This window comes from Opisthocomus hoazin, chromosome 6 (genome assembly GCF_030867145.1).
Source record: "Opisthocomus hoazin isolate bOpiHoa1 chromosome 6, bOpiHoa1.hap1, whole genome shotgun sequence".
Taxonomy (NCBI): domain Eukaryota; kingdom Metazoa; phylum Chordata; class Aves; order Opisthocomiformes; family Opisthocomidae; genus Opisthocomus; species Opisthocomus hoazin.
The window spans coordinates 18,671,977-18,691,289 of NC_134419.1; the positions used below are offsets into that span (position 1 = coordinate 18,671,977).

Here is a 19,313-nt window from a genome sequence, read left to right on the forward strand (position 1 = left end):
TCGATGGTCATGTGTGTTTGAGACCTAAGAAAATGCCAGCACGATCTGACCCAGGCGAACGAGATATGTTTCTAGGCTATCTTTGTACTAAAATCTGGTTAAGTAAATCGACTTTAAAATGGAGTGTGTTGAACGGATGTGAGGTGGCACTGTCCCTGCGAGCCAGCGCTAGTGTGGATGAATAATTCACATGCTTAGTACTTGGGAAAGTTCCTCAAACCTTCAAAGCTATTTATGGCTGAGTGTGTGTTCCTCTCAGTGCAAATTTCAGCCTTCACACAGAGCATGGGTGTTTTCCCCGGGCGCTGGTGGTCTGAAACCACAGCGATCCAGTGCCGTCACTGCTAGACAGAGGTGAGCTCCAGGAGTCCACACAGGCATCGCATAAGGAGCCTTAGTGGATCCTCTCTCAGAGACTGCTCTTCTTTCAGTTCAGGACCAGTAAAGTTGATGGGCTGCAGTTTTGAACTAGAACTTTACAGAAGCCTTAATTAAATCATTTTTTCTGAAGTAATTAAAAGAGTGCAAAATGATCATGTAGCCAGCAGTGCTGCACCACGATTTGAAATCTGCCTTTCTCCTCCCCGCCCGGCGGTGCGGCGGTACTGCTAAGCATGGCCACCTCTTCCCTGGCAGAGCAGGTACGCTCCCAGCCTGGGGTCTCTGCAGGACTTACCCCACAGAAGAAGTACACCCACAGTGACAGGTAAGGGCATCTTCAGAGAAAGGCATTCCAGCTTACTGTCCCATGTAGGCAAGGTCCTTGTGCCCGTGGGGCTTTGTTTATCTTTGTGCTGGTGTTGATCAGCCTTAGCAACATGTTTAACTCTGAATATATTCATTTAATTAAATGCTTTTAACATTCATTACAGGGCTGCTAATTGCTGACTCTCCCAGAGGAGCTCGGCAGCAGCAGGTGTGGGGTGTGAAAAACCGGTGAACAGCCTGGGTGGGACCACTCAGTGGGTCCCAAAATGAGTGTTTTAGCCTTACAATCTGCTGCTCTTGCCTCACCAGACTGAGAACAGGCTGACTTGGAGGAGACCTCAGAGATCCAGCATCGCTGCAGATTTGTTAGGCTGTAGCCAGTGCTCCTGAAAGCCTGAAGGGCTGCTGCTATTATTAGCAGTGTTGGCAGTGTGATTGATTAGCTCTGGGCAAGACATAAGTTCACAGAAGCTTAAAGGATGAACAGACAGACACAGACTGGACTTACATTATAAAACTATGGCAGTCCTATGTGATGTGGAAAACAGCGTGGACGCTGGTTCTCCACTTGCTTTCTTGCTGGCCACAGCACTTCCCATGCTTGGCAGCCAACGGGCCTCAGCCCGAGCTAGTGCTCCTTGGTGTGTGAGAGTGGAGCAGGCTGGGGCGGCCGGGAGGGATTCCCCACGCTGGGATGCATAGCAGGGCTGGGCAGGTTTACAAGGACTTGGGGTAAAAACACCCTGAGCCCCATGAGCCCTCAGCAGCCCCGCTGCCTGCAGGGCTGGCTTTGTTCCTGTCAGCAGCTGTGAATTACACATTTTGGGAAAGAAAAATGACCCTAAACACTTGGTTTAGTACAGAAGTATTTTGGTGTCGTGCTGTTTTGGAGGTTTGCAGCTGTACAACTCCTCGCTACAGGATCTTGGGGATGCTGTGAGTTTTTGTAGTCTCAAGACAATGCAAAGGAAGTTCATGGAGAGAACTCGGGGGAGGATTGGTGAATACAGGGAAACCACCTCCGCCGTGGCATGGCCCTGGCTTTTGCCCTGATTTTCCTATTATCTGCAGCACATCCCTTGGCTGCTGTCAGAACGGGAGGCTCTCTGACAAAATGCCCTGGCAGAGAGCAATCAGGCGCTGTGTGCTGCGCAAGCCTCCGTCCTCCCCTCAGGATGCACCGCAGCTACGGCCTCTGCTCACGCCCCGGAGTGTGGCTGCTAGCCACAGGCATGGCTTCCATTCCTCCACACTGACAGCTTTGCTATAGCCTGCTCGCGATAACTTTCTGTGATAGAGAAAGTAATTTCTCTGTCCTTCTCTGCCTCACTTTTGTCCATCCTCCACCACACATACCCCCTTTTGCTTTTTCCAGACCAGCCTGCGGTGTTGTCTGGGCACAGAGGCACCGTTGCTTGAAGGGAAGAGGCGTTACTCCTCGGTGTAAGCTACAGCCTCGGACTGGTAGAATCTTCCTTGGTTGTGTCGCACGAGCAGGCCCAGACCGCGGTGGGTGCCCCAGCTGCTCGCCTTCGCCCTGCTCAGGGGGCTCCTCGCTGCCAGCAGCCCCTCTCCTTCCTGCCCCATGCACGATGGTTCCCGAGCGGCCTGGGCTCGTACAGCCTGCAGAGGCTGGCCGCAGCATGGGCTCCTGTGGGGCAGGCACGGAAGGAGCTTCGGGCACTGCTGGCAGAGGACACTCAAGTCCCACACATGCTCACACAGGGGGACGAGGGACTGCCAGATGCCCCCGGTCCTCCTTGATTTGTGCCACAGACAGGCACATGCCTCTGTTCTGACGCCCGAGAGGAAGGGACAAATGTTTGGTGCTTGGTTTTTGCTGATTTTGTGTCTTTCCAGAGCATGGTGCACAACAGGACCCAGATCGGTCTCCTCCACCTCTCCTGCGCGCTGGGGGTGCTGGAGGGGCACGCTGTGTTTCGGGGCAGAGCGAGCCAGGCAGCTTGAAGCTTTCTGGAGCTGCCTTTTAAATGCAAAGGTGTTTCCAGTCTGAGCAGAGCAGGGTGGCTCACTCTCTCCCAGAGCAGTCACCACCTTTGGAGACACAGCTTTTGTTTCCTCCTATGACTCCTGATGCAAAGGCAGTCGCTAAAGGGCTGTAAAAGGCCGGGCTGGTGGAAATCTCCCGTTCCTAAGGTTGCAGAGCTGAAGTCAGGCACAGCTTGCGAGATTAATGCAAAGATTACGGGGAGTTTGAAACCGGTCCTAACGTATCACAAAAAGCCAAGAAATCCTGCAGTTCAACATGCTGACTGTTTGCAGGGCTGTTCTGCCTCTCCACTGCTCGGCATAAGAAGCTCTGTCGTATAAAGCGCAGGGTTGAATGAGCTCCAGTGAAACCATCCTCCAGAAAACCTGGGATGCTTCTCAGAGCTTGATCACTAGCCGAGGCAGAGGTGAACTGTATCTGCCCTGGCCCCTCTTAATGGACATTTTTCTGTTCCCAAAATGTTTATTCTCAATTCCTTTGGCTTCACATGCAGAACGATTCAAAGCTTGCTTTCTCCACATGCCTCTTTTGAAAACTGCACACTTGAGCCATCATGCACGGCAGCTCCGATTTCAACCTGCTAAAAGTCTGACAACAGTCTCTGCAGTCTTTATTTTCTCTTCCCTGTAGCTTGGGATTTTACTTGTTTTTTGAGGGTTTTTTCTGGCAGAAATTTCTTTGCCACAGTCAGGCTGGCAGTGGTCTACAACGTCATTGTTGCATTAAAGGACATATGGCATTTGGAGTGGTCTTTTATACATTTCTGAATCCCATTTATTTCCCTGTAAGGAACTACAGGCTGTCCCAGAGCTGCTGAAATGAATCACTTAGGTGAACACTTTTTCTTCTTTTTTGCTGCCAAGTTGAAACACTAAGAAGTCTGGCTAAATCCTTCCTCCCTAATAAAATCTGATGCAAAACTTCCACTGGTTTGGAGGAATCATTTTACCACAGTGCCCTGTCAGTCTGTGGGGACAGTTTTCTTCCTGAAAGGATTTTACTGTACATTTATGCTAACTTTATCAGAAAAAATCGCCCTCTAAAATTCAGGGCTGAGACCTCAGCCGTTTTGGAGATGCTGCCGTCCTTCATTAACTGATTTGCTGGTTTACTGAAACCACAGACTTGTGGGGAACATTTCTGTGCCAGACCTCAATGGGCTGGTTGTACAGGTCAGTGCCCAGTGCTGTAAGGGTTGCACAAGCCAGCCCTTCAGCTTCTGTAAGAATATCCTTGTACAAGCTCTGAGGTCAAGAGAAGTACCTGGGATATTTCTACTTCAGTGCAGTTCTCTTTAGCAATGGACTATGTGTATGGGATATTTACTGGGCAAATATCACGGCTTGAAACTCCTGTAAGTGAAACTGCCTTTATTGATTTTCACTGTCCAAGGCATGCCAAGAGCAAATACAGATACAGTATAGAATGTGGGTCCTCACACATGCCATTTGGGGATAAATGTTTACAAGGACATGAGTAACTGGCAAAGAAACGTGCTTGTGGCTGAAGAATTTCCAAGCTTTATGTTGTCCCTGTCTTTGCTGATCCGGTTCAGCCAGGGAAATAGCGGCGAGTGCCTGGCCGGTCAGCCCTGCGCTGGTGCCCAGACCCGGAACCAGGCAGGGAGCAGACGTAAGGCTGAGAACGCAGGTCGCTCCTCCTGTCCACTCTGTGTGTTTTGCTGAAGCCTCGAGAGGAGAGCCAGCCGGTGACATTCATTTTGGTGGCGTTGAGAAGCGGTCACTAGCCTGCTAGGAAAGGATCCAAGACCATCAATTGATTTTCCTTTCCCATGGAGCAGTTAGATGGTGAGAGTATCGATTTAATCTGAGAGCTAGAACGGACAAAGCCATAGCCACGGTTGCTGATATATAGTTTTGCTTTTCTTGTGACTTAGAGCATCTGGGAAGTGGCTTTACATGGACCGCTTGTGTGCCGCCTTTGAGGAGGGAAATGGTGGAGGTCTGTGGAGAGACAGCGGCTCTGGCCGAGCCCTCGCTAGGCTGGATGGGTCCTGGGCAGGTGGGACACTGCCTCGGTTGCTGTGGTCAGTTTACAGGTTTCTTTAATTTGCTGAAGGGATCAGTCCTGACAGGGCTACAGGACTTCATAACAACTCTAATTTTCTTTTTCCCCAGCCTTACTCAGATCCTCAGGTGAACATCATCCGAGAAGATGTGAAACGCTGATTCAAAACTCCACATCCTAGAGCTGTGTCCCAGGCGACCCTGTCCCACATTTAACAGCAGCCTGGTTTCTGTGTGTTAAATAAAGATGTAGGGATGTGACCTTTTCACCTGAGGTATGTGTGTATGCCAAGGGAGGGCATGATCACACTTCAGGGTGGTGTTCCAGTGCTGCCTTTAATTTGGCTGGTCTGATTAGCAGTGGCACAGATGTCAGCAAGGGGTGCTGAGACTCGCTACTTCAAGTGTCTGTAAAAATACCTTCCCTAATGTTGCTGGCACGGCCCTGACTGCGCACACAGGAACCCCACCTTCACTTGCTGGTAGGCGGCTCTGATTCCCTATGCTTCTCGTGCGAATGAATTTTGGATTTTTTTGTGTAACTTGGATGAAAATTGGTATTTTGGGTTTTTTCTGTGATTTCCTTCTCCTGGTATGTATCTTGGAGAGTTTATACAACTTAATGAAATTATGCAGGGGGGAGGTGTTGCCCAGAGGAAAGGAGAAAGTGGAAAAAAAAATGGTATAAGTTTCCAGAAATAACATGGAAACCATTTTTTTTTTCCTGTAGTACTAAAAGCTTGTTCTAGCTGAGCAAATTAAAATCGTTTGCAGTCATACACTGAAAAGACAACATAAGTATATGAGTGTCTGCTAAGAAGGCCCCAGCTGAGTGGGACCCCCACCCGCCCAAGCAGTGCTGTCACAGTTTCACTGGCATAGCCTGGGTTTTTCCAGGGGACAGACACTGGGATGGCCCCTTGCAAATGCCATCTGATCAGCTGCGCTTTTCTGAGGCGGTTGTGGAGCAATCTTTGGCTCCACATCTGAATTCCACTGAATAAGCACAACACAGGAAAAATTCCTGATACAGAATACGAGGAGAAAGCTAGAGCCAGTCGGTTCCCGGGGCAGCCGTCTCACACGTGCTGTCTGAAACACACGGAGCTTGAGCTGGCCTTCGTGCGTGGGCTGGGCAACCCGAGCGCCTGGGGCCAGTTTCAGGCTTTACGCGTAGTGTATCCATTTCCAAATGCTGGCATTCTGCATGCAGGAACGTGGCAGGAGGCAGCGCAGACCGATTGCTTCGTGGAGTGCTAATGCTGGTGCTCTGAAGCTGGGCCTGGATATCTGGGTCTAACATTATGCTAAACCTATATGTTTGCGTTTCACTTTTGCCTCTCATGGAAAAATACATAAGCACACATTCCTCACACTGGTAGCTCTCTGCTAGCTTGCCTGTGGTTGCTGGAGCCGTAACTGCAAAAGGAGAGAGAGAAAGGAAGCGAGAGGCATCTCAGCCACAGGGAAAATTTGGGTCAGAGCCCATAACAAAGCCAGTTCACCAGTGCCCATGTCTGGAGGTGACGGGGCTGGATGACAAATATTGGCAGGGAGGGGGAATGCATGCATTTCACTTTGAATCCTTATTTGACCTTTCTGTCCTGGAATGTTTAATGTACTCCACTTAGAAAGAAAAAGTCCAGATCTTCATGGCTCCCTCCCATAGCTCCCTAAGATACTTCTGGGCTTTGTGCAGGGCAGTCTTAGCTGTGAAGGGGGCGAATCCATTAACCTGGCAGGATTTGAGGTTACGTGTCCCTTAGTAGCAAAAACAGGTGAGAAAAACTGCCTTTGAAGCCCCTGTTTCCCCCCGATGCTCACTTCTGCCCTTTCTCAGAAGGCCCTTTCAGGAGAGCTGATCCAGCTGTTTGCGTGGTCGCACAATAAACCGGATGAAAGGATGAGGTTTTAAAAATACCTCAGAAAAATGGGGTGGCGGGTACCTGTGCAGAAAACCCATGTTGTGAATCTGTATTAAGATACAGAATCACGGTTAGATGAAGTTATCTGCACTTAGAGTGCTCCTGGATTAGGACCACAGATGATGAGGCTGGCTGGAAGCACGTGCCCAAGAGGTATATGACCCTGGAGCATGGAGTTGAGTGGAATTGTACCTTTCTGTGCGATTCTGTGAAATCCACATTTCTCTGGGATCTTTGAGAGGCAGCCAGCACTGGTTTCAAAGTGCTCTCAAGTATTGTAGAGGAAATGTTGACAGCCACTGTGATCTTCACGCTGATGTATGTGCTCAGGCTGCAGAGAGCACCTCTACATTTGTGCCAGGACCTGAGACCCAGAGTAACAAGTGCAACAGAAGAGAAGGAGGAGGAGGAGGAGGAAACAAAAGCTGATACTGAGCAGATGCTTTCTATCACTCTCTGGATAAGCTGCTTTGGGGTCAGCAGAAGCAGCCGTGTCCTGGCATGGCAGAGCCGTGCTGCGAGCAGAGCAGGTGGAGTTACCAGGGCAGAAGTCATTGCTCAGCCCTTGGAGCAAAGCTTCCCAGGGCAGAGCTGGGGGGGTGCAAGACCTCTGTCAGTGCCAAGCCGCTCATCTCCCCGACATCCTAGAAGCTGATGCCTTGGCTGCTGACACGTGCAGGAGGGTGGGGTGGGGGTGGCACAGCACCCACCTTTTGCGGTGAGTAAACCTAACCCCCGTCTCCAGACCAAGGCTCCGAAGCGGGTTTAACAGCACAATTATTGAGCTAGCAGAGTGTGTAATCATCAGATGTTTCACAGAAACCAGAATGTTTGGATGTGAGGCTCCCCAGTGCGGATTGATTCAAAGCACAACAAATGGAAAGCACAGAGAAGCATTATTTCCAGCATTAAATTTTCAGGTTGTACTAAACACACACTACATGCACAGACCTGATGCAGAAACATGTGCAGCACATGCAGGTTTTATGAGCCTTGGCTTGTAAAGTGTTTGCTGAAATTTCTGTCATCCTTGAAATGCACGGGAAGCGGCATGCATGCCGTGTGAGAAAGAGGCTGTAGCTATTTTCTCCTCTTACACATTTTAAAGGATTCTGCATATGTTTCTTGTTTTCATGAAACTATCCAGCGATTCCCCTATAAAATACCAGTAACTTGGAAATAAACTGTTACGTGAAAGTTTGTGTGCCACGATGCACACGCTGTTTTGTAAATCCAGCCAAATCAGATAGCAATTTTCCCTTCCTGCAGACCAGCTCCTTTGGTAATATTCACCAACATAACACAATTTAAGGAAAAAAATGCTGAGCACTCTTATGGCAGGAGGTATTGGGCCATGTGGAAATTGTTCCTGGAATGAACTACTTTGGAAATGCAGGAAAAAATATCTGACATGCTATGTCAGCCCGTATGTTGACATTCTGGTGATTCTATCACAAATCTTGTAACCGTTAGTGTCTGCTGTACACCTCTGCAGTCTGACTCAAGACAGCATAGAAACCTGAGCTTTAAATAACAACAAAAGGAATAAATTAAAAATGGGAAAAAAACGTTGCTCAGAGTCATGCTGAAAAGTTGAAGAGTAAAGCCCAAGAGCAAAGGCTCAAAAAGTAGCATGCAAGTGCAAACAAATATACCCTCAACCTTCCCGTCCCCTCTTGTTTTACTTGTTTTTAAATTCTGTGTGAGTTCACAGCTGTTCTGAGGATGGAGGCGCAGGGGCACGGGCAGCCTCCTACCTTTGTGAACAGTTCCTGTTGGAAGCCCACATCCTAAACTGTTCTAAGCTTACTGCAGCAGGGAAGAAAAGGAGACGTGCCCTCTTCTGCCCATTTCCCTACTAAAGCTGTAACAAATACGCTACCATGTCCCACTAATTGTACGGAGAGAGGAGGCCAGGCATCAGAGTGGACATGGCAGCCTGCTGTGCATTTTCTCCTGCTCCTACGGCAGGGATGAGTTTTCTGTTTCTGAAGAGCCCCCTCCATGGGTGGTTGCCTGGAGTAGGTCTCTTCCCATCTGGGGCTCTCCTCTTCAGGCTTCTCTTTTTCTTTCTGTAGCAAGCCCATGGATTTGTCTATACAAACCATAGTCACAACGTGGACTGGAGACAAGATCTTTGGCCTTAGAAGTCCTCAGCCACTGAAGCTGTGTGAAAAAAATCATCCAGTTACTTATTTTTCTTTGCATCTCTTGTGTTTGGCATTCTTGTCCTCAGTCACAGTAACAGTATCCTAGTTAATGGTGACTCTTATTTTAAAGGGGAATGTACATAAGCATGCCTTTATATTCTGAGATAAGTTGCCTGACTGCTGCTGTGTGCTGCAAGTGTTATTTATCTTCATGTTTTTTATCTTGGAACCTCACAGTTTCTGCTGTCCTATCTGCTACTTCTATCTAAAAAGTGTTTCAAATGTATATGTACTGGCCAAACTTTCTAGGAAAACTGAATAAAGCCTTGCACATTGCCATTTCAGCTACGCTGTGTGTCTGAGAGAGGGCACGTGCGTAACATCTACTTAAATGCAAAGTTTCTTGTGAGGGAACTGGGTTTGTGCCATTTCTCATACGTAAGTACCTATACAGAAGGACTGAAAAATATTGACAATTAGTATCTTTCTTTGTGTTAGTTATATGTCTTGTTTGGCTTTCTCTTTGCAGGACAGGGAAGGTTAGGCAGGAGGTATGGCACAGACGTCTCTAACATGGGAGCAAATGGGCACATAACAGGCAACTGAAGTGCTCCAGGACATCAGTGGGGCGACCGATGGCGAAAGGGCAATGAGCAATGACAATTCCAGTTCTCTTTCCTTATGGCACCCACGCAGCTCTGACTCACCCTGCATGGAGGCTGCAGGGCAAACAGCCCAGCCACAGTCCTACACACCTCCAGCAGCACTTTCCTGCAAGATTAGATAATAACTAGAGCTGGCCTCCAAGGAGTGTAAAGTAAAACTAAGTTGTAAATCTAAAAAGCAATGATCATAAGTATTTGCATGCACGAAAAGGAAGGCACTTCACTGATAATTTGCCAATTACTAATAAGTTGCTCTGCAAAGATCCTTTTTCCTCTAGGGATGTGTGATAATGAAGCTGACATCCTCTTTCTTTTCCCAACCAACGAGCAGTTGGAAATCATGCCAAAACCAAGCCAAAGCCTGAAATGGGTTCTGCTACCCTCACTTCTGTATTTCTCTGTGACGCAAAAGTTATAGCAATTAATCCTTCTGGCGAGTGCACACTGCTGCTGGTGGGAGGTTGAAGGGGCTCCAGCGCAGCCATAGCAGCACATGAGCTCCAGCAGGTCTGTGCTACGGCACGTTTCAAAGCTTTGAGTCTTTCCTCTAAAGGAGCTATATGAAGAAGTTTGTTAAGTCTGGTTGACTTTTAATCTATACTCTGAGTGGTTTGTTTTTTGTTTTTTTTTTTTCCCTGTAGGAAAGGATAACATGATTTGTATGTTTCTGCATTAGGATGTTTCCACTCCCTTCTGCTGAATTTTAGGGCATTTTTTATGCTTGTGTTGTACGATATACAGAGGCCATAATATTTCAGTTTTGGAAATACCATATTATGGCTCTGATTTATGCTGTGATGAGAGACATAAGAGCCCAGTGAGACATAAGAGACCAGTGACATCAGCGTGGCTCTGCACGGTTACCATGGTTCTTCTGCGAGGCTCAGATGGAAGGATCTGCTCCTATGTTAATATCTAAGAAGAAACAAAGGGAAATAGATTTCATGTTCTAGAAAGAATCAACGCAATCTTTATGTTCCTGCGCCACTCCCCAACATACTAAAATACAAAGAAAGCCACCTCCTGAAAATGTCAAGCGTCAAAGGAGATGTATGTTAAAAATTAAAAAAAAAAAACACACACTGCTGTGAATACTGTTTTAGCAGCACTGGAGAGATGCCCTGTTGGAGAGATGTGCTCTTGGAGATTTAAACATGTCAGTCACACCCGCCCTAAACAGTTAAGAGACAAAGAGCTTTCATCAAAGGCCAGAAGAGCCCCCTCCCCTTCTTGTCGATGAGATTTAGATCAACTCCACTGCAATGAAATACAGAGGATTTGTTAGCGTTAGGCCTCCACAATTGGTAGTACCTTGTTGCTAACCACTGTTGGCAGCAATGCATAGTCATTTTACAGAATTTCTTCAGGTTTTAGACAATGCTTTAAATGAAAGTGTAGAAAAAAACACAAGACTTGGAAAGAGGAGGAGAGGGTGTAGGTACTTACTGTGCAAAACTACAGAAGAGCTGTATTTCACAATAACCGTGCTGCTGTGTGTGCTTGGAGAAATCACTGATTGTTCTCTGATCCGTGTACTGCTCTGAAGAATTTACAAAAAATCCAAGAAAAGGGGGTTGCACAGAGAGGTTCTACACTGAACTGGGACATTCATGTTTTGGATCATCGAGAATGAATGAAGTACAATCCTGGTCTGTTCTCTTTCTCTTCTTACGTCTCCATTTTGTTTTGCTTTGCTTAGCTTAGATTTTTTTTCCTTTTTGGAGTCCCGCAGGGAGGAAAGAAGGAGCCTTTGTTATAAAAAGGCTGAAACCAACAGTGGCCCATTGATCATAATTAAGTCTAAAATAATACGCTTTTGCTGACCTGTTTGTACTGAATCCAAAAAATTGTATGTTGTACCTGCTGTAGCCTTGGTCCGCCCCCAGATCCAGTTTCTTCTCCCTGAGCTTCTAGTTCTGGCACAATACCTTTAAATGCCCAAATATATCTGTGCGTTTGCAAGGCTGCGTGTGAAAGCACCTCCTCTTCTGTCTGGTGCCTGAAGTGTTTGTTGGTATGAAAACAAATTTTTCATAATCAAGTGTTCTCTTTGTCACATACTCTTTGACAGACTGCTGTCCCCATAACAACTGCCTCTGTTGTCAATAACTTCCTCAGATGATGAAATGACACACAGGATAGCAGTAATTCTCATAGTAACACTGTGAGGTTGCCTACAAACTGTACATAACCTTGCTATGATGTGCATGGGCCCAATTCAGAGCTTCCTGAAGCCTGTACGAATCTCTCTGCTGATTTCAGTGACCGTTCGTTTCTTCAAGGGCTGCTTCTAACCTTCTGAAGTCAGATTTTTAATATGATAAAATATAGCGGGCTTAACCCTGTGACTGTTGGTAGTCTAGTATGCTCTAATGAGTAAATACGGTGATGGATTAGTCACAGAACATATGTGCTTTAGGAGAATAGTGGAGAGAGTCACAAAAAAAGATGCCTTTTTTGGCATCAAGCCCTTTGTCCTACAAATGGGAAGTGTTAGGTGCCTTGGTCCTGCTTCTGCCTGTGCTCAGTATGGGTCTCTCCAGAGACCCCCGCCACACACGCAGGCAGCGTGCACAGCCCAGTCCTGGTTCTAAGGATGCATGCTCAGGGAAAACACCTTTCAAGGGTCTCCCAGTACCTGTCCCCCAGACTGCTGATTCGACTCACAAACTAGTCTGGCTTGGACTTCGTGAGCAGCTCACACGTGCAGACACAGAACAGAAAACACGATCACATGGCAAGTAATTAAAACCAGAAATCAGAAAGATAGGATAGACAGTGGCAATGAGTCACAGGGCTCAGCCGCAAGAACATATTGATCAGCAGCCTGCTTATGTGCAATTAGTCCTTTTTATTCATTCTCCAATCCACTTCAATCTTTTTTGTTCTTCCCTGATCTACTGTTGCTCCTCCCTTCCTTGTCTTTGGCCTTTCCCCCAAACATTTGAAACAATCCTGTATCATCTTAACAGTCTCCTGTTCCATACCAATATTTCCCTCTCAGACACCTCACAGTAAAGCCTGTTCTCCTTTATACAATAATCCCCTTAGGTTGCACAGCCTACCAGAGAGTTTCCTTTGTTGAATCCCTCAGTAGGTTTTGCACCGGGGAAACAGCTAAATCATTCACCTTTGACAGTCTTAGGAGCAGCTGATTCAGAAGTTTTGCACCAGGGCAACAGCTAAAGCATTCATCTTTGGTAGTCTCAGCTGCAGCGGATTGAGATGAATCAGGTTTTCTGGATCTTTGTGTTTGTTTTGAATAACCATTAGCCAGATATTCTTACAGTGATCACAAACCCATCTATTCTGCGTGACTTCCCCCCTTCAGAGCTGCTTATTCAGTAGCGTTTCCACCAGCCATCTCGTTCGGCCCAGCCAGATGCACTGAAACGCGGGGAGAACCCACCCCGCGCCGGTCTCCGCATCTCATCCCCCGGCCGCGTTCTATACCTCAAGCAGAGGTTGTACTTCACAACTTTGACTGCTGCGTGTTTCAGGCCACCTGGGAAAATCAGTTTATTCCCATCACACCTGTGCTGAACTGTTACCTAGGTCAGCCTTTGCATGCTCTGCATGCGTATGCTATTTTTTTAATCCCTCACATTTTTTATTTTGCATACAGCAAAACGCATAGAGCTCTGCCCACGCATTTTCTTGTACAGGGAAGAAAAAAAAAAAAAAAAAAAAAAATCTTTCAAGGTGTTTTTTTCTCGCGAAGCGGACACAGGCGCGCCAGGCCGCGGGGCAGCGGCAGCGGGCGCCTTCCCGCCGGGCCCGCCCGCCCCGCAGCCCCCAGGCCGGGCCGTTCCCGCCCGCCGGCCGCCGCTCTCCGTTGCTGCTGCTGCCGAGCAGCGCTGCACCCCGCCGCGCGAAAAGGGCTGCAGGGAGGGGGCTGCTGCGTCTCCTGAACGCGCGGGAGAATGCCGGTGGCACGGACGACGCGGGAAACCCGCCCGCCCGGGCCGAGGGCGCCCGCGCGCGGGGACGGGTGCACGGCCGAGCCCGTGTGCCGGCTGTTTGGGCCTGGCGTCACCGCCCCGCCCCAGCCCAACACAGCTTTGCCACTGGTGAAGGCGAAGGGAAGGGTCCCTTGGGTGGGGAAGAGCCGTTTTCTCGGCCGGCATTTCCCCCGCGGTACCGGGGAGCGGGAGCTGCCGGCGCCGAGCCCGCCTCGCCACAGAACGCCGCCGCCGGCCCCGGTTCCTTCGCGTCTGCTGCCATCCAGAGCCCGGGGAGGGCAGCCCTGCTCAGCCTCGGGTGCGAGTTCGATACGGAGCGGGGGCTCCGGACCTGGGTGACTCAAATCCCGCCTTTCTGCAGTGGGGCTTCTGCTCCCGAGAAATCGGGAAGGTTTTGGTGCCGTCCGGTCAGCCCCCGGGGCCGAAGGCAGCCCTGTATTCCCCGACGAAGCCAAACCCCAGGAGCCAGTAGCTTTGCCCGCCCCTCGCAACCGGAAAGTTCACCCGCAGCGTGTCCCCGCAGACATCTTCCCAGGTGTTCTGCACCAGGTCTGCTCATCGTCATCTCCCTCACGTGCTTTTGTTTTCTATCATTTTGTTTGTTTCTTTCTTTCAGGGCTGTATAAAACATTAAGAAACTATAAGGAATGAAATACTTCTCCACATGTGATCTTCACACTTTGGGGTTTGTTTGCAAGATGATGTGTTTGGGGCAAAGTGTTTCTTCCTCAGGTCTTTGGCTGCATAGAGGAGCGCAGTGGTATCCTAGAACTAACTTAAAATGGAAGCCTGCGATTACTGTTGTTGCCTGAAATTGAAAATAACTCCCCAAACACACAAAGTATGTTTAGAGAGGAGATATTGTTCTATTCTGTGCAGGGTGCGAGGTGGAAGATTTACACAAACGAAGCACACCCCTGGGATTATTTACCGGACATTTATACACAAGAGCTACCAAGCCCCACCTAGCTAATACAATTATTCCACCTATCAAATATATATTCATTGTGCCAAGCAAGCAAAGTCTTCTACGCCTGTGCAGTGGCCTCAGAGGGGCTTTGGTGGTCGTTTGGGGAAGAATACCCCTACTCATTTTGTCCTTTTATGGTTACACGTCATCTGAGGACACCAGAGTTCTTGTTTTTCTCGCCAGCTCCTTGTTTCACAGCCTCACAGCAGACGCATGTCCTTGGGTGAGCAAGTCTGTAACCATGAGATGTTCCTTACCTGGAACGCTGGCTGCTGTTCAAATACTTTTTCATGAGTTAGTAACTATCCTCAAATTATAACCTCATTCTTTACTGTTAGTTCGCCTTATTAAGATACATCTAAATGTATGTCACCAAGGTAACACTGTTAGCGTTTCTGTGTTTCAATGCTGTTATAAACGCTAAAATGCTTTGTCTTGGGATTGACAGATTATCCTGTGTTAACACATGCTAGGTTCACCGAAGGGCGGCTTTACAGGTGTGGCATTGCTTAAATAAGCATTTTATTTTGCAGAACCATTTGGTTTGCACAACAGAGCAGCAGCCCCGCTGGGAGCTGGCAGGGCCACAGGATGGGGCTCCTGATGCCCGGGGCTGCGGAGCTGCAGTGAAGCCTCCCAGGCCTCACTCCCTCCAGGCACTGCCTGACTTCTAGCTCTGCGTCAGGGCAGATTTTGGTACTTGTGCACCCAGGGGAGTGTTTTCTGCATCACCACCTTCGCCGGGGTGCACGGGCGGGTGGGGCCGTGCATGCGAGAGAGAGTGTCTGCGAGAGCGTCAGCGCAAAAGTGTGCACGTTTCGCCACTGCTAATCCTGGAGCAGCTTCAAGCACGACAGGGCCCGACGCCAGAACGCAAAATGGCGGCTGCCAGCGCCCAAAATGGCCGCCGCGCAGCCTCCCTCGTGACACAGCCGATCCGGGCACCCTGCGCCAGTGCTTCACGCGGCGCTGCTGCCGATCCCGGGCCCCTTCTTCTTGCAGGCCGGCCTGCTCACGTGACGCGGCGCCCGGGCCAATCGCCGCGCGCCGTGGCCGAGCTGCCGCGCGGAGGTCCCGCCTCGCCTCGTTGTGGTGGAAGGCGCTATCAGGAGACGCAGAGGCCGCCGCCGCGCTGCTGCGGCCGTCAGCCGTCCGGGGGAGCAGGGCCCGCCGCCGCCGCCATGGACTACGGGGAAGGTGAGGGCGCACCCCCAGAGCAAGGGTAGGGTCCGGTCACCGCTGCCGCCGCGGGGCTCGGCCGCGTCTCAAAATGGCAGCGGCCGCTTTGTTCCGCGCAGGACGCAGCCCCCCCCATCCACCTCCTCGTCCTCCTCGCCGCCCCTCCCGGGTCGGGGGAGCTGTGGCGGCGGCCGGCGGCGGGAGGGCTGCGCGGGAGGAGGGCCCTCCCGGGGGGCGGCGCGGGCGGGCGGGCGCGGGCGGCCCTCCGCGGGGCGAGGCGCGGCGGGCGAGGGGGAGGCGGCGGGCGGGGGCGGCGCGGGCAGAGACGGGGGGAGCTCGGGCGAGCTCCGTGAGGGGGTCGTGTCAGGAGACTGGAGATCCGACAGGAGAGAGAGCCGCCTCTTGTCGCGGCTCCCTGTCTCTCCCCTCCGGCTCTTGCTAAGCACTAAGTCATTCTCACTGACCCATCCTCTCCAGCTGAAGACAGAGATTGGAGATTCCCAGATACCCCCATGCATTGTGGTGTGAACATGCCCAGTGGGTCAGTCTCAGGTATGAGCTATAAATACGTCTAACCTGTAAAAAGCGTTGGGGCCGAGCAGTCAGTGTTGACAAAAGCAAAAAACGAACGGGTTATTAGAAGTGCGTAAGATGGTTTGACTGCACGTGTTGTTTTCTGGAGGCGTTAGAGCTGGCTGGGATTGAGACTTGATTTTCACCTTGGGCTCGTCGACATGGACTCCTGCACGTTCCAAATAAAAATTGTGAGATCAAGGAGTGGGGATGGGGGGGAATACAGACTTTTCTTATGGTAATGCTTTTTGCATAAATCAGTATTTTGTTCTCTTACGGACTGCTGTATTTGATTCTTAATACCTTGATCGAAAAGAAAGAGGTTATTTCCCCCTTTTGTACAGACATGGAAATAACAGAACGTGGAACTGCTTGATTTTCATTTTAAAGTTTACTTTTAAGAGTTTGGGAAGGAATATAGAAAGCTTGTAATTTAAATGTGAGACAGCAACAGCTAGCTCTTGTTTTTGCACTGTCAAAAATATCACGTAGATACAACAGAAAGGAATGTGCATATTTTTGTAAGATGATTAAGGTTATGAGTTTAATATGACTCAAGAAATGATTTGACATCTCTTGCCAGCATGCAAGCAAGTACTAAAAGGACATTCATATAAAAACTTTACCATAAAATGTACCCAAGCTTCGTTTACAGATGTCATCAAATAAGTGTTTGCTGTTGGGTCTCTTGATACTCTTGCTGGCTGTTACACACCGAAATAACACGCTGGATAACAGACGCATCTTAGATCGCAGTATGATCAGGTTTAGGATATGTTCCTTGAGTCTTAGCTTTTTTGCTGATGATAATATTTTGCATTTCTCTTTCTTCATAGTAAAATAAATACGTTAAAGCTGTGGCCCTGTTTTTTAATCTTCTGTTTTAATTCCTATTTAAATGTCCTTTTGATTTTTGGTAGAAAATGTTCTGCTTAAGTGGCAGTTTAAGTATGTTGTTGGAATACTCATTGTAGCCATTACCCAGAACCTGCTTTTCTGAAATCGGATGACAGTGGTATTAAAGTGAATCCAGGCTCATCCTATGGAAAGTAACCAATCAAATGTATCTTGTACAATTAGATCGTTCATTTCATGTGCCTCAGAAATAATAGTTTTCATTGTGATAATTAAGCTTTCTGTTATTCATAATTATTAAACAAGTTTTAAGTATGATGTATGCAGCTTTAAACCTTTAATGTTATGCATTGTATGTACATTAGTAAGGTGTGCCTAAAACTTTGTCTTACCCCGATTCAGTACAGTGGGTTAAAGGCTGTTTTGTAGGGGTCCAGTAGATGGCAACAGAGGATGGATGTTGAGAATGCTCATCTTTGCCCAGTTTTCATTTGAGTTCTCGGCAAGGTTCTTCCTGCTGGAAACTTTTAGCCAGTGTGAAGCACTTCTCATTGGATGGCGGACGACTGCTGCAATTACACCATTGTCCCTTGCTGGTGACTTGGTTTGAGATGGAGATGACATGGCTTGTAGAATAAATTCTCTTAATACTATTAACAGAAATATTATGAACTATTGGTGTTAATATTTTAATTGCTGTAACTATTGTCCTTTTAATCTGGAAGGGGAAATGGCTTTTGCTTCTATTCCTAAAATTCATCTGCGTTGTTGGATTCTTTGGGTTCTTTGTTTTGCATGGGACTCAATGATGTGTTAAAACTTCTGTATCGAATGATGAGGTTGTGATCTTAAAGCAGGCATGGAGTTACAAAACATGTAATGTGCCTGGGAAAAATGTTGCTTGCTATTGCACAGTGGATGCTTAAGCTTGTTGTAGTCATTGTGGATTATGAATTTAAAATACAGGCAAATTTAGCTTGTTTCAAGCAGGTACTACAGGGGTTTTTTACTTGTTTAAACGTTATTTTTATTTTATTGACTTTTTTCATTTATTATTTATTGCTGCAAGATATCCTTTCTTTCATCTTCCTAGCCTGTTCATATGCTGCACATTGAGAATACTGTTGAAAATGACATCATTTCTTTGTGTCGTGAATATGATTTTGGTGTTCTCCGTCTTTTTTAAATGGAGTCCTGCGTGCCAGGGCATTCTGATTCTTAATCTGCTACAGGTTTAACTTTCTATTTCTCTTCGTAAGGAAAACTTGATGTTTTCCTTGCTGGCTATTGAGATTTATTTTGCAGCTATTTTAAATGATCTCTACACCAGATATGTTTGGTTTTTTTTTTAATCCAAAGGAATACATACATTAACATTTTAATTTGTAAGTTGAACTTGTCTTTTAGAGGTAATACATGTTATTTTTTCCGTTTTGACGTAATCCTTCTCCCTTACCCCAGTAGACTTTTAAGTGTGATCTAGAAATGAAAAGTGAGATTGTTCTTTGCAGTTCTATTTCTGTACTTTAGTTCAACAGCTCATTCATCCACACCGTATTTATGCACGAGGCTGCAAATACCAAAACCTGATTTATTCCTTCAACAAACTCTGTTTCAGACACTTTGTCAGTGCCTTCATAAGTTCAGAAATTTACTCTTTAATTTTTAAACTTTTAAGGCCAAATATGAACCACTTTTTTTTTTTTCCTACTCTCCTTCACTCTGTAGTATTCATGGATACATAGGTTGCTTTGATAAACAGCTACTTTTTAAATGAAAATTCTGAATTTTCAGATTGAGACACTGTAACACAATTCCTGGTGTTTTTTCTCCAGTGCTTAAGCACATGTTTTCTTAGCATGTGAAACAATTTCACATTTAGTCTGAATAGTTTGCACAGACAGGCAACTTCTGTGTATCTCCACCAGTGGTGACAACCAGAGCTATGGTAACATGAAACAGGCTACAGGCAGAAGAAATCGTTTGTGCAGATACAGCTCTTTTTAATGGTCCGTGTCCATCTGTCTTGCTTAGGTTAGAAGAAGAGTCAAAACTGTGAAAGAGGCCAGTGCAAATAGATTTTGATGTCTGTGGTTGTGAGGTTTGTCAACTATAATAAGCTATATGCCTTGAGATTGTAATAATTACAGTTGTGCAAGTGATTATTATTCAGCTACTGCATTGAAAAATGGAAGTCTTTTTACTTTGGTTCACCTGAGTGAATATTTACTGGCTTCTTGTGCATTTTCTCCCTTTTTAGGATAAAACCTATCTGGTGAACAGACTTT

General features: G+C 47.5%; 1 protein-coding gene across 2 annotated transcripts in view; it reads left to right on the top strand.

Annotated features, from left to right (window-relative positions):
* The first annotated feature begins 15,467 nt into the window (after positions 1–15,467).
* Positions 15,468–19,313, top strand: part of ZNF326 (zinc finger protein 326) — a 32,073-nt gene continuing 28,227 nt past the window's right edge. Inside the window, exons 1-2 of one of the 2 annotated variants that reach the window (XM_075424879.1) lie at positions 15,468–15,615; positions 16,075–16,149. In XM_075424879.1, the coding sequence (XP_075280994.1) occupies positions 15,600–15,615; positions 16,075–16,149 (91 nt within the window). In that variant the 5' untranslated portion in view covers positions 15,468–15,599. The remainder of the gene's footprint in view (positions 15,616–16,074; positions 16,150–19,313) is intronic. The other variant, XM_075424880.1, reaches the window with a different exon arrangement.